The sequence below is a fragment of the Abramis brama genome, assembly GCF_963993115.1.
Source record: "Abramis brama genome assembly, chromosome: 17".
In the NCBI taxonomy this organism is placed as follows: Eukaryota; Metazoa; Chordata; class Actinopteri; order Cypriniformes; family Leuciscidae; genus Abramis; species Abramis brama.
Genome location: NC_139979.1, coordinates 2,869,055 through 2,884,166, shown reverse-complemented (window position 1 = coordinate 2,884,166; position 15,112 = coordinate 2,869,055). Strand labels below are relative to the sequence as shown.

Here is a 15,112-nt window from a genome sequence, read left to right as displayed (position 1 = left end):
ATCAGAGAATTAATTCATTAATTTAGTTATTATTACATTTCCAATGTATATTTTTCCTTCTAAGGATGATTGATGATCTCAGTTGTTGTTGTGATGATGCCGTGAGGCGTCGACAGGTATTCAGGAAGCGACGCGTCTGTTGCCGAAACCACACACCCCACACCCCACACACGGACTTAAAGACACGAAAATGAAAACCAAACGAAGACTGCTTAGTGAGTCTATATTACAGCTTTAATTTCTCATTTTAATGCTATAATAATCGCAGGCTCTATCGTCGTGCTTGAGCACCGAATTCCAGCTAAGTTGTTAAAGCAATCCCTTATAACAGTGATTGATGTCAGTATCTCTTTTAATTTGACAGAATGTCTCTTATTATGATTTATATGCTTTAATGTGTGATTGAATGAAACATCTGGAAACTAATTTAATGTTTTTGCTCAGGCCCTGCAGACTGACATGAACACACTGCTGCATCCTCTTGTGATTTTCTCATTGATAAGTGAGTTTTGTGTCTTCAATCTGTCACGATTTCCAGATGTGATTTTGTAGAAGAAACACCCATGCATTTTACAGTACCCCGTTTAAATTAGACAACAACAATAATATACTTAACTTTTAAAACACTTAACTTTTCACTGAAAATACATCTGATTGATTGATATACATCAACAAACCTGAAAAAAATACAGTATTAACAAAAGCAACTTGCTATAGAAAACTGCTGCAAAATAAAATATAAATAATTTGAGTAGGGGGTACAAACTCACTAGGGGTACAAACTATCAGTACAAACTAAGTTTTAATATAAAAAATAAAAAAAATAATGTGAAAACAATTAGTTCATATAATAACCAACACTTTAGTGTTAGGAACGTCTGGATTATATCAGGCGATCACTTCAAAACACTGATGCCGAAAAATCGCAGACAGATGCACGAAATATTTAAAGCTCTGACGTACAAGTACTGAATTTTGTCACACACAGTTGAGTTGCACCTGTTTTACAGCATTCTGCCTTTTGTTTGAGCTCTTTTACGTCCATCGTTTGCATGTCTCCTCATGCCACACCTATATGAATGCATTTCTTTCAGATGCATTCGCATTTTCACTATCTTTCTTCTTTTTTTGTGTTTGTATTGTGTGTTTGTAGAACATTCCCATTGTTAAAGGCACACTGTGAAGGAATTGTGTTTTTGTCAAACAGCGACCCCTAGAGTCGCTATGGAATACTTGCACTGTCGTAAATACCCCTCCACCCCCCCACCTCCCACCCTGTACACCGGTACCTGCATCGGGCATGGAATAGGCACAGATAGACTCCGAAGACATGATTATTGCAATTTATCATAATAGTTTGCAAATTGTACTTGTTTACACTATTTACAACCTCTACGTTAGGCTTATTTATGTCCTGATAATTATGTGAGATATTAAAAACTGTTCTCATGATAATCGCAAGAATCAACGTCAACAGCGTCGTCTGATATCCCTCAGGACTACGTGATAAATGCACCTCACAACACCTGAGTTCAGCTGGCAAACTAGTTTGTGAGGCAAGCTATAAAACATAACGCAAAAAACACGTAAGAGAAACGAGTGTTTTTTTAGCAAGTCTGTTAACAGCTCTGATAATCGAAAGCTAGCTAGACATATGTGGAAATTATTGGACTGGTCTAATTATCAGCAATAAATGAATGAACAGCATATAAAAAAACATACTACAAGCAAGCGCAACAACATACAACATAGAATGCAAACAAGTTTACAAATAAGAGATTTATTTACTGGCCACTTCATGCGTTTTCTCAGATCGGATTTCTGATTTATCAAAACAATTCCATTTACACCTGGTCACATAAATGTGTTTTTGCGAAACGGATTTAAATCCGATCTTCAATTCTCGCGCTATATGCAGATTTAATGGAGTGCACGTCACCGAAAGCAACAGATATGAGCTGCATTTTATTGATCATCAGCTAAAATTTCAAAATCAAAGACCGCAATAAGAGAGAGCAGTAACAGCCCTGGTAAGATCATTTCGTTTCTTTACTTTTAATGATGATGATTGTGTGTTAAGCGTCTGCGACTTACTTTCACTTTGATTTGCGATAGTTTGCACGTTCTCTTTATGACTATGCTCAGTTGCTCATCTGCGGTGATGTGTGTTCCAGGAGCGTCGTCATATCTGTCTATAACATATAGCCTATAACACGCTCTCACACGTTTTTATTTTTAGCATTTTTGGGAGGAGTACAATTTACATGTGGTTTCAACAACCAGATGCATTTACACTTGTCCAGTTTCATCTGGAATGCGACTCAGACCTCCTCCTGAAGTGGTTTGAGCGGTCGGATTCAAATCCGTCTTGAATGCGTTTCGGAGGGCATTTACACCTGGTCTTTTCACGATCAGATAGCTATCCCATCTGAGAAAACGCATGAAGTGGCCAGGTGTAAACAGCCCCATGACAAAAACATACGCACGAAAGCCGAAAACAAACGTTGGTTGGCCTCTCACGTCCAAATTTGAGGAAGTGGTGGGGGAAGTGACGTATGCCGTAAAGCAGTCGAATTTTGTAGTTCTTTTTGTGCTCTGGTTACTACCCGAACCCCGAAGTTACATAGTGCCAGTAAAAGCGATACAGACCCCGTCAGGCTCTGGCAGACGTGTCATTCAACCTATTGTAAGTCGATGTACCATCACAAGGGTCTTGGAAATATATTATTAAGGTTGAAAAGTTTCACAGTGTGCCTTTAATGTGACGAACTAAACCTGTCTACTTTGCAAGGACATCTGTGTGAACTTAAGGAGAGGAACTGACTTTATGCATCCAATTAAAATCATATTTACATTAAAATAAAAATCTTTTCCGAAGCATTTGAACAGCATCAGATAAAACTTGTTTAGTTTTTTTTATTTATGCAAATACATTTTTTAAGCCTGTAAGTGAACTGTAGTATCTGTTGAAGCAGCTTTCACTAACTTTCCATCACTAACTCTCCATAGGTTTGCCTTTGGTCGCTGTGTGTCTGGACCCTGTTCCAGTTCAGTTTGAGAAGACACCAGTGTTGGTGGCATCAGGGAAAGATGCTATCTTTACAGTACAGACCATGTCTAACGTGCCTCTTATCAGATGGACTGATAGCGGAGGGATTACACTGGCGATGTGGGTAAACGGTAACCCTTCTGTACTGCCCGTCCAACAGTATCAGAACAGAATCTCAGTCACTGCCACTCAGCTCAAAATCAATAACAGCCAGCTCGGTGATTCTGGAAACTACAGCGTCTCTGTCGAACCCTCTTCTACCTCTGGACTCGGTGTGAACACCCGTTCAGTGCAGCTCAAGGTGTTCGGTATGATGCTACACATGACTTAAAAGAATAGAAAACATTGTTTACTCACCCTGTTATTGAAACTTATTTCTGCCACAGAAATAAATAAAAAAAGGTAACTGCAACTTTTTGTCTCGCAATTCAGACTTTTCTTCTCAGAATTGCGAGATATAAACTCGCAATTGATCATATGCACGGTTACTTCCTGGTTTTTCGATAAGCCAGCTTGGGCATTTCCAGTGAACTGTTATATCCATAGATATCATATGATAAAGGCTAGATGTCTCGTGCGCGCTGCTGGCCAATGGAGGTCGACGTCCGCACGTGGCGGCCATCTTGCCACAGTGTGCTCGCTCACTCTTTTAATGGTGCATGTACTTTTAAATAACCATAACTTGCTCAATTTTCTACCGATTTTCAAACGGTTTGGTTTGTTATAAACGTCAGAGATGTAGTTATGACACTGCATACATACACTGCATACATATGAATAATTATAACATACATGTTCAAGCATTCGGAATTATAGCCACTTTAATAACGTTTGTAAGAAACCAAACCGTTTGTAAATCCGTCAAGATTTCAGCGAGATAAGAGGATTTGTGTGTGTGCTGATCACTCACCTTACATTAAGCCTGCCTGTGACAAGATGGCCGAACAGTGATGCCGGAAGTGACTGCGCCATAAGACATCTAGCGTTTATATATGATATCTATGGTTACATCGATATAAAAAACCATCAATGGTTGACTTTTTAATGTAATGCAGTTATACCACTTAGCTAATTTGCCAATAAACCAGTAGCAGTGCCAGAAGCCAATGGGAACGTTGGAATAAGAAACACGGATGTCTGTATTTGGACACACATTTTATTTTACTTTTTCACATTTTTAATGTGATGACCAAAAACATTATTTGTTCATTCTTCTGAGATCGTCCCCATTTGTAAAACCGAACGTCTCAAGATGTAGGAAATCCAACATTTGATAGAAAACTCTTTTATTTAAAAAATACATTATTTACGATTATAACCAGTAGATGGCAGCAGAGAAACATTTTCCTATTTAAACATTTTTTTAACAAATATTAAACATTCTAAAATCACTAGGTTTTAAAATAAATTTTGTCAAGGTTTAGCACTTTTTTGTAGTTAAGTATGAAGTAAGAAACGTCACAAAGTCTCATGAAAAACAACAACTCTTCTTTAGACTGTGAATTGATTACACAGAAAGCGTATAATCCCTTTATAATCACAGAAGCTGTCAGTCAGTGCAGCCCAAGCTCAGATTTCAGCACACTTAATCTTAAAGTGCACAATAAATCTTTAATTTGCACTCTCAACACTATTTTTTCCAAACGAAAGTGTGTAAACTAATGGTCGAATTTAATTTTGCTGTATAGGAAGACTGGGATGTGTCTCTTTTTACATTGTCTTATGTTTGAATAACTAAATGAATGCTAGCCTTGACTATGTAAGTGACCATATTCTGATTATAAACTAAGTATTACACTATTGATGCTGTTAAAGCTACCTCAGGACATTGAAGATATCACACCACACTGGCTAATATTATTTCAGAAGTTCTTAAAGAGATAGTTCACCCAAAAATGAAAATGCTGTCATCATTTACTCACCCTCAAGTTGTTCCAAACCTGTATGACTTTCTTTCTTCTGCTGAACACAAAAGAAGATATTTTGAAGAAAGTCGGTAACCAAACGACTGATGGACCCCATTGACTTCCATAGTAGAATTTTTTTTTTTACTATGGAAGTCAATGGGGACCAGCAACTGTTTAATTACCAACCTTCTTTAAAATATCTTCTTTTGTGTTCAGCAGAAGAAAGAAAGTCATACAGGTTTGGAAAAACTTGAGGAAGAGTAAATGATGACAGAATTTTCATTTTTGGGTGAACTATCCCTTTAAGAACGTTCTGTGCATATGGTCAGTTCTGAAAAGAAAAGTCTGAATTGTGAGATAAAAAGTTGCATTACCTTATTTTGTTATTCTGTGGAGAAAAACAACAACAGAATAACGAGATGTAAACTCAGAATTACGAGACAAAATGTCAGAATTGCGAGATGTAAACAGAATTACAGGAGAAAACAAAACAAAAATATGAGATATAAACTCAGAATTGCAATATACAATCTTGCAATTCTTAGGAAAAAAGTTTCTCGCAATTGTGCGATACAAACTCTTGCAAAAAAGTCAGAACTGGAAGATATAAAGTTGCAGTTGTGAGAAAAATAGTGAGACTTGTGAGATAAGAAGTCGTTGCATACCCTGTCCTTGTTGTCCATCTTCAGATGCTGTGAATGGAGTGAGTTTGTCTCCGCCTCCTCTTCCTCTGGAAGGTGCGAATGTGTCGCTGAGTTGCATCTGGTCTGCGGGTTCAGAGGTCAGTGTGGTTTGGGGTAAAGGAGGCGCTGCTCTGTCCTCTGACACCCGCATTACTATCAGCGCTGGGTCTCTGATCATCTCGCCAGCCAGGAGAGATGATGCCGGGGAGTATTCATGTACCGTCAGCAACGCCGTCAGTGCACAAACAGCCACGGCCACCCTCAGCGTCTACTGTGAGTCATTCACCATTACTGCTGTGTCATTGTTGCAGAAACTACTCACCATTTGCTGGATTTCTATATTATGAATTTCACAGTAACTGTAAATATCGCTCTATGTTTTTGTTTTTGTTTTTTTAAACAGTAACACACTGTATATATTACAGTTTTTGGCTGGAAATGTAACTCCATGATATATATGGTACATAATAAAACATACATTTAAAATAATTTAACTAAACAAAAAAATCCATTATTCCAGTAGATTGAAGAAGTGAATGTTCTCCAGAATTCACACTTTTTATAACCAATGAATTTGTATCAATGAACTTGAACAATGAACTACTAGAGACATTTTTTTAAGCAATTTCTCAGAAAAAAACATTATAGAAATTCCCATTACCTTACATTCCAATTCCCTTTACTCAAAGACTGAAATAAAAATATATATAAAACAATTTCAAAATATAAATAAAAATTATAATAGTATCTCAATGATACTAGGTTTTCTAAGACTGTGGAAAGCTTTGTTCTTAAATGGAAAAAGATTGTTAAAGAAAATATGTCAGAAATATGAATGAAACAAATTGAAATGAGAAATCTGTCAGTTTACATGTCTGTTTAGCTTACTTTAATGTTTGATTTGTCATATGTTAAATCATTTTAATATAATGATCTATCAATAATAAATCTTGCAGCTCCCTAGTGGGTCACAAGAGAACTACTGGTCTAGAAAATTTATTAATGCATCAAATTTGTAATGTGCAAATTGGACATCTGTCCAACAAGACCTCAAAAGAGTTTATATTCTTTGCACGTCAACCTTGTGTGAAAATGTCTTGCGTTTTCTCCGCTAACTGCATGTTTTACATCACCAGCATGCGTTCAGAGACAGCGCAGACATATGATGTAAAATTAACCAAAGAGCTGATAATGTTCCAGTTTGTTGGACAACCATAACCATGACATATTATAAGACGGAGGAATAATTTCTGCCCCACTAGTGACAAATTGCTATATTTGAGGAACATGACAACACCGGCTCAACCAACAGGCCAGACTATGACTACAGAAACCAAACTGTCATTATTATTGCTTTTCTGTTTGGTTGAGTTTTATTGTTTTTAGCATTTTGTTTTGAACTGCAGTGTTTCATAATCTGAAGCAAATGTTGCACTGATCTCAGGCTTCTTCATGCGTCATAAATATTCAGACTTTTGTTTTGTGTCCAGTAAGTTACAAATAAGAAGAAAACAATCAAATTAGATGAAGCACCATTTATGTGTATTTTTGCATAACACTTGTTTAAATTTTATTTCCATTTCATTTATTAGATTATCAAAAATAGACATTACCACATTGCAATTTAATGCATACGCATTTTTTTTTCCATTGAATTTCCATTAAAAATAAATACATTGTGACCTATACGATTATAGTGATATAAAATGACTCTGAAAGATTTTGTTCATACTGACCAGCTTTACAGTTTAACAAGCCTGGTAAATTGTCATTAAGCATTTTAATCTTTAATATTGTTGGTTCCTCAGATGGTCCAGACGCCCCACAGTTGACTAAGACCTCGAGTGATTGTGTTGGCGGTGGAGATGCAACGGTGGGCCAGACGGTGCGTCTCACCTGTGCGTCTACCTCTCTCCCTCCTGCCTCCTTCTCATGGGCACTCAACGGCCAGCCGGTGACCGCCGGCCAATCAGGGACTGGCGTGCTGAGTCTGCAGATCTTCTCCACCAATCAGAGTGGCACTTACACCTGCACCGCGCGGAATGACATCACAGGAGGAGCATCGAAGCAGCAGATAGACCTGGCCATTGTGGGTGAGTTAATGGCTCTCTGTGGCACTGCAGTGACGGATGCATCTGTCAGTTCATTCTTCGGCCTGACATTCATTTTCTTGACCGGAGAGGGAGTAATCAACTACAGGATTGATAAATTCATGTGTCACTATACTGGAAGGAGTCATAATTTCCATCCACCCACAATGCATTTCCTCTGCAGGATACTGTCTCCTATTTGCTAGCTCCATTATTGATGAATCTGTGATGTTTTTCTCTACATTTATGTCTTCTGTTCTTTGGGGTGCTTGCTAATCTAAGTCTTCAAATGTAACATCTAAAAATCATGTTCTCCTGCTTCACAGGTACGTGTCTCAGTGGAGGGGCCGTTGCAGGGATTGTTGTTGCATGTGTTGTTGCGCTCATCATTATTATTATTGTCATTATTGTGCTCCTGCGACAAAGAAATGGTACGTCCCTCCTCAATGCTTCTGTCTGCTGTTTTGCTTTTTGATGCTAAAGGCTCTGACATGCTCATATGCTCATATTCACAGTTGATCGGAGACTCAGAGATGCTCTTGGACCTCAGAAGACAAACCAGAATGAAGGCACCACAGTACGACAGTACCACTTTCTATTATTGTGTTCTGTGTAATCAGGGCCTGAAGTTAACTTTTTGACCACCAGCCACAGATTTAAAAATCCACCCGCCACAGTGACTTTTTACCAGGCAGTTTTTTTTTTTTTTGGCCTCATAAAAGGTGGAAAAAAAAGGAATTGCACAAACATTTGTTCTTTAACTTGTAAGAATACACATTTAAGTGCTGTCAAGTTATTAACGAGATCCTTACAAGTAATAATGACTCTTAGAATACAGATATAGACCTAGTGCAGCTCGTATGTAAATCACACGCGGCTGTGTTGGCTGGGCAGCTGTTAGTTACAGCGTTCAGGAACCGTTAAGCAGAACTAAATTAATATTGTTATTACTGGTAAAGTTACCGGGTAGGCATTTTCTCACCGGTTCCCAACTCCCAACATCTGTGCAACTGTCATTGTAATGTAGCTTATGTCAGCGTTGCATTATCTCATCTCACCAACAGTTTAATACTTAAGTCACATATTATTCAAACGTAGTCGGAGAAGGGCCTCATCGTTCTCTCCGATCACATATACGTTCCGAAACACTCAAACTGCGCTGCTTTCACAGATGCTTTCTGTACTCCAGTAATGTGCCGCCACATTTTTAGCTAAAATCCAACAAAATGGCTGACTTCGTTTAAATGTCAAAGAACAACAGTTGCAAAAAAAACAAAAAAAAAAAAAACGCAAAGACCCGGCCCCTTTAGTTACTGTTGCTATGTCCGACAAGCTACACCGCGCTCACGCCAAACCATGATCTCATTCTCATGCAATGAAAAACACATCGCGCAGCAGAGACACTGACAACACGCTGACAGACAAGACAGTCCAGGTTACTTTTGATATTAAACAAAGTCTCAACGTTAAAATTTGGTCATTTTTAAAGAAATTTAGACAATACCGTTTTGTGGCTCTGTAATGTGTCTTGACAGATCGCTGTGGTGCCTCAGTTAAAGCTGCTCGTGAACCTATCATCTCTTCCTTCTAGTTAATTTATAGCATCAAATAAACATGAATGAACATAAGAAGGAATGTAGTTTTAACTGCGGAAAGATGTCAGTAGGCCTACTCCGTACACTCCATTTTTTCAAGTTCAAATCACCAACGTTGAACTCTCCTGACTGCTTTGTCGGACAAAAAAAGGCGGATTATGATTGGCCAGATCGCCGTCAATCAAACTCCCCGCGAAGGGTCGATTCTCATTGGCTACCTGCCAATGTGGCAGGTAGATTGACAGTGTTACCCGCCAATTGCAGAATTCACCCGCATTTGGCGTGTGGTCGGGTGTTAATTTCAGGCCCTGTGTGTAATGTAGATTAATACCTCTTGGGCTGTAAAATAATTTGATTTTCTTTTTCTTTTTCTGCCATTTCATCATGAACATTGCACACAGAGATATTGCGAATTATTATTATTATTATTATTATTATTATTTTTACATATGACATAAATCAATGAGTTTTGAATTGTTTGAATGAATTGCACCAAATGTCATTCTTTAAGATAAACTCCTTAAGATGCACGTTTTAAGATCTCATTCAAGGTCTCGATTACACTTACAAACTCTCTTACTCACTGTTTTTGCTATTAAAACATCTTTATATTAAGACTCTCATATTCGCTAGTTGCAAGATAAGGATTACAAAACTAGTCTAATGTATTTTATAAAACATAATGGCCACATAAAAGTACCTTGTAATCATTGCAAAGTTCATGATGTTGCCCAGCCTTAACATCTTTTTCAATTTAACAATAGTACTGCTTTTTTTTTTCAGATTGCAAACAGAGCTCTTGTCAGTGGAAACCACCCTGATCCAACAGTACACAACTCACTGCCACAGAACTTCACCGCTTTTCCCAATAACAACAATGCGAACATCAACACAATGCCACAAAACATTCCCAGCAACCCCAACCCACTCCATCATAATGGCCATATGAACACGGATGTATTTCACCACAACTTCAGTGCATTCCCAGACAATGGGCATCAAAACAACAATTCATATCCAAACAATGACCCTCAGAGGTCGTTCCCACAGCCTGTCCAGCAAAATCCTAATATTCTCATACAAACGGGTAGATCTCAGCCTGGTGCACTTGCTCATACAGTTCATGTAAACCTCAACACGTCGCCACGCACTGACCAGCTTAGCAATGCACAACCTCAAACAGTGCATGTCAACTTGAACACATACCCTCCAGAAGCAAACCAGCCGAGTCAGGCAATCCGGCAACATGCAGACCAGAGAGAAAGTGCACCACAGAGTCGGCACACGAACAGCAACCATCAAAACCTTTCTCAGACTGGTTTGTTAAACTCTGAGCCTTTGAGTTTGGGTAATCAAACGCAGACGAATGCTTCAACAAATGGATTTCGCCAACCCAACGCCCTCATTCAGACGGGCCACTCGCACCCTACCAACCAAACCAATGCAAACCGCCGAACTACCAACTCACGATCTTCAGCAGAGGTTCCACATTCAAACCCTGTTCGGACCAACAACCAGATAAACGACACCCGCACCAACACGCACCTCCAGCAGATGCCTTGGGACCGTTTGCAGGGAACGCCGGCGTACCCCAACCGTGAAGTCGACAGCTCGGACAGCAGTGGATCCTCGGATTGGCGGTTTAGATCTCCACAACGAAATGCACGGCAAGGTCGTTCTGGTGGGAGAGACCAGGAGACTGAACCTACAGGCAGGATAACCCAAGCCCCTTCTGCTCCCCAAAGAGGAGACCTCCAAAGACCAATCGCTCACAACGTGCTCAGCCAGTCTCAAATGGACCCAAATGTGCAAGTTATACAACAGAGCATCAGCACACAGACTACAGTACCTCAAATCCAAACCTCTCAGAATCCAATGACTACATCTCAAACACATCCTCAGACACAAACTGCCTCCAGAACAAATCAGACCGTGGCTCAGCCATCCATTCCTCTTACTGAGGCTGCACTACGCCAACACACCGCCCAGACCAATAACCCTTCTGACAACCGGATCCAGCAGACTCACGCTGCCCTGCAGAACCCTGGACCTTCTCGACCCATCCAGCAGACTCAGGCTGCCCTGCAGAACCCTGGACCTTCTCGACCCATCCAGCAGACTCAGGCTGCCCTGCAGAACCCTGGACCTTCTCGACCCATCCAGCAGACTCAGGCTGCCCTGCAGAACCCTGGACCTTCTCGACCCATCCAGCAGACTCAGGCTGCCCTGCAGAACCCTGGACCTTCTCGACCCATCCAGCAGACTCAGGCTGCCCTGCAGAACCCTGGACCTTCTCGACCCATCCAGCAGCTCAACAAAGCGGGTCAGAAGCCTCCTACTCCTCCTCCAGTGTTGAGTCCGGATCAGTTCCAGATGCTTCCACGTGAACGCATGCAACAGGCGCGCAACATCCAGCCTGTGAACGTGCAACGCAGACACAGACCTCCAAACGTGACTCGAGTGCGGCATACAAGCCCTCAGCGATTGCCAGGAATGCATGGACACCCAATGCACACGCAACAGGTTAGTAACATTAAATGAGTGAAATGCACAAGCTAGTCATGACCCTCAGGTGCTACAGTGTAAAAAAATATGACTTCATCCACTTTTAGTGAAATGCATTAGTGAAATTTCAAAATGCATTTTTATTATTATGTTACTTCCTAAGATATCTTGTTTAGGCATTCCTTCATGGTATCCTATTCACCTTATTTTCGAACGCGGAAGTAAACATGGGTCCAGTATCCGGTTTTTGTGCGGCACTTCCGTTTCCTCGCTTCCCTGGGCTAACTAACGATATCAATCGCAAAGGATTAAATGCAGAATTGACAGAAAAATGTTACACATAACGTAACAGATGAATACAATAAAGATCTAAAGCCCCGCCTCACCCAGTTCGGGTACCGGACCTGGTTGAAAACACTCATGCATCTAGCTGGCAGAGTGCCAACTTCGCCGGCGCCTTCAGCACCGCCCTAAACACGGCCGAGCCAGCGCTGGACTAATATATCTATGGAGGTATTTTTGTCATGTCGAATGTATTAATAATGCCATCAGAATGCAACCAAAGCACAGGACAGCAATAAGTAGATGTCTATAAATAATTGTAAATCATACAAAATAAACGCCATGATGACTAGATTTTATACAGAGGTTACTATGATTTTGTTTCTCCTTAGAGTTTTTTATTGAGACTTCATAGCCCAGCCACTTTTCTGGTATCGGGTGGTCTTCTGTAGGTCTTGTGTTCACGAAATGAAAAGAACAAACATACGGTCGTTTCGGTGGTTTCTTCAAATGTAAAGCTTTTAACCACAGGCGAAGGGTAAAGTAGGTTTTATGTTGGACATTCGTTAGACATTCGCCAAGCAAATTAAGGGACTGTCTTAAAACTGCACACACACACAAATAAGCATTCCAAGGTGCGAAACCACGCAAAGCATACTAATAAAATGTAAATATGTGAATTAAGTGGACAACCTATTTTGCGTCAATACTGCCGACGTTGTCTTTGCTGCTATATATTTATGTTTAACATAGGCCTTCCACAACTCTCTCCCCATATGTCGAATATATCACCAATGAGGCTTATCATATGTCACCAGGCAGCAGCAGCGCCGCGTCAGACACGTTTGGTGTGCAGAGATATAGAAAACGCCACGCAACAGAAACGCCAAGTAAATCTTTCTTTTGTACCAGTTATTATGACAACCTCTAACTGCACAAACAATCCCGGTCTTCCTTGAAGCCATAACGATGAGTTAGTTGTTATGAATACTTGTTTGATTAACCGCTACGGTGAGCTCGCCAGTAACCGGAAGTGCCTGACCGGAAGTCTCGCACAAAATACCGTCAACTGGCTGCGTCCGTATTTCCGTTAAAAATAAGGTGAATATGATGCATGCAATCCCACCATGCAATGCACTGAGCTCAGTGAGTAAATGAATCCAAGATAGCTGACAAATCTTGAGAATTGCACATTTATTTTAAGAATTTTACTCGGTATTTGAATGTGCTGTGTATGTAAATGCATATTAAAATTTCACACAGTCAGCTCAGCTGTATGCTATTTGTGTTTCACCAATGTAGTGCGTTCCAAATCAGTCACTTAAGAGGATGTGAAAATGTTATAAGGCTCTTTCACATGACACATCAAGCCTTAAGTGCACCGTTTTAATCTTCATGTGGAAACCACTGCAGGTAGCATCACGGAAGAGCAATTTTACGAGGTCGCTAGGTGCGAAAGAGGGCAGTGCGCACAGTAAACAGTGAAAACGCGTATTTGAGCCTCGTACAGATTCTGCTGTGATCATTTTAGAAACAAAAAATAAAATACTTAGTTTTACAGCATGATTTAAATAAGTGCTAACACTTTACAATACAGTCTCAATGGTTCACATTATGTTATGCATTAGTTAAAATGACCTAACAGCATTTATTAATGTTAGTTGATAAAAATAGTTGTTCATTGTTTGTTCTTGTTAGTTCACGGTGCATTAGCTAATGTTATTGTATTTAATGTTGAAATTAACATTAACTTAGATTAATTGTCAGCTCATGTTAACTAATGTAGTCAACTAATGTTTACCAATACATTATGATGCTTTCAAGATCTCTTCATAAAGTTTGACTTTTAAATAAATGGGTGTCTTCTACTCTAAATGATTATTAACTTGTGTGCAAAGGCAGACTTTTCATACATCATGCAAATCGTCTACTAATCATTAGAGGCAAATGTTTGAATTGAACTTTAAACCTAAGTAAGACTGTAGCTCATGCTGAGTTCAGTTCATTGGGCAACGCTGACTCGGGTGATGTGAAAGGGACTTTAAACGTGATATATATATCAAATGAAGCATTTTGTTCTTTCTTTTCTCCTTCTTCTCTCCCGCAGGTCCACAGAGGCAGACCCAGACGCTGAGAAAATGCAGCGCTCATCTAGATCGACACTATTTGCACTGCAAAAAACTTTCTTACAAAGCACAATGTCTCTCTGGTGGAAAGAAACAAATGCTCAGCCATTCCTCTGGCCCTCCGCTTATTGTGCCATACAAATCTTTTGTATTTTGTCAGAGCGACCACATTATTGATAAAAAAGACTGATATTTTTGTTTCTCCTACACAACTGTCACGTAGGCATGTGAAAGCCATGGCTGTTGAATAGGACACACTGTGAACTTTATCCATCGGAACAATGCTGCTATGGGATTTGAAGTGTCTGAAAATAAAACACAATATAGTGTTTTTCCACAGACAGGAAGACTCGAACAAAATCCAAATGAATTAGGATGGCTGGCAGAGCTGAACTACTAAATGATAAATAATGGACTGCCACTATTTGTCCTCTCGCATCTATTTATTCAGCTTTCTGCTCACAGATGCTTCTTGTAACGCCGCTCAATTACTGCGATCCGCTACGGTGCTTTTGTGGATGGTTGCGCATTTGAGTATGAAGGAGACCGACCTAACGGACGTGTAATTAATTAAGCTCTTTAATATCTTTGTTAATGATGTGGAAAATGCTAATGACTTTAAGTAAAATAGGTTGTTGACAGGCCTAACAAAAAACATGATGAAAAGCAAATGTTTGATCAGATGTTTCGTGTACTTTAATGCACACAGGAAGTTGTTACAAATAAATTCTCCCAATTTTATTCGCTTTGTTCTTCATTTAATGCAAGTTTTTTCAGTAATACTCACGAATCAATTTTAATTGTACTCATTCAATCTCACGTTCTTCGTGTGCATCCGTGTGTGCGAATTCTCATTAAGATGTTCGTAGAAGAAG

At 39.7% G+C, this 15,112-nt stretch overlaps 1 protein-coding gene across 1 annotated transcript; it reads left to right on the top strand.

The window, feature by feature from the left end:
• Positions 1–190: 190 nt before the first annotated feature.
• Positions 191–14,978, top strand: LOC311067857 (uncharacterized protein; the record flags this gene model as incomplete). The annotated part of the gene is made up of 8 exons (XM_084090004.1): positions 191–215; positions 3,010–3,357; positions 5,646–5,912; positions 7,448–7,732; positions 8,056–8,160; positions 8,245–8,306; positions 10,108–11,847; positions 14,219–14,978. 8 exons carry the CDS (start codon positions 191–193, stop codon positions 14,243–14,245), a joined length of 2,859 nt encoding a protein of 952 aa, XP_083946130.1. The 3' UTR covers positions 14,246–14,978.
• Between the last annotated feature and the right edge of the window lie 134 nt (positions 14,979–15,112).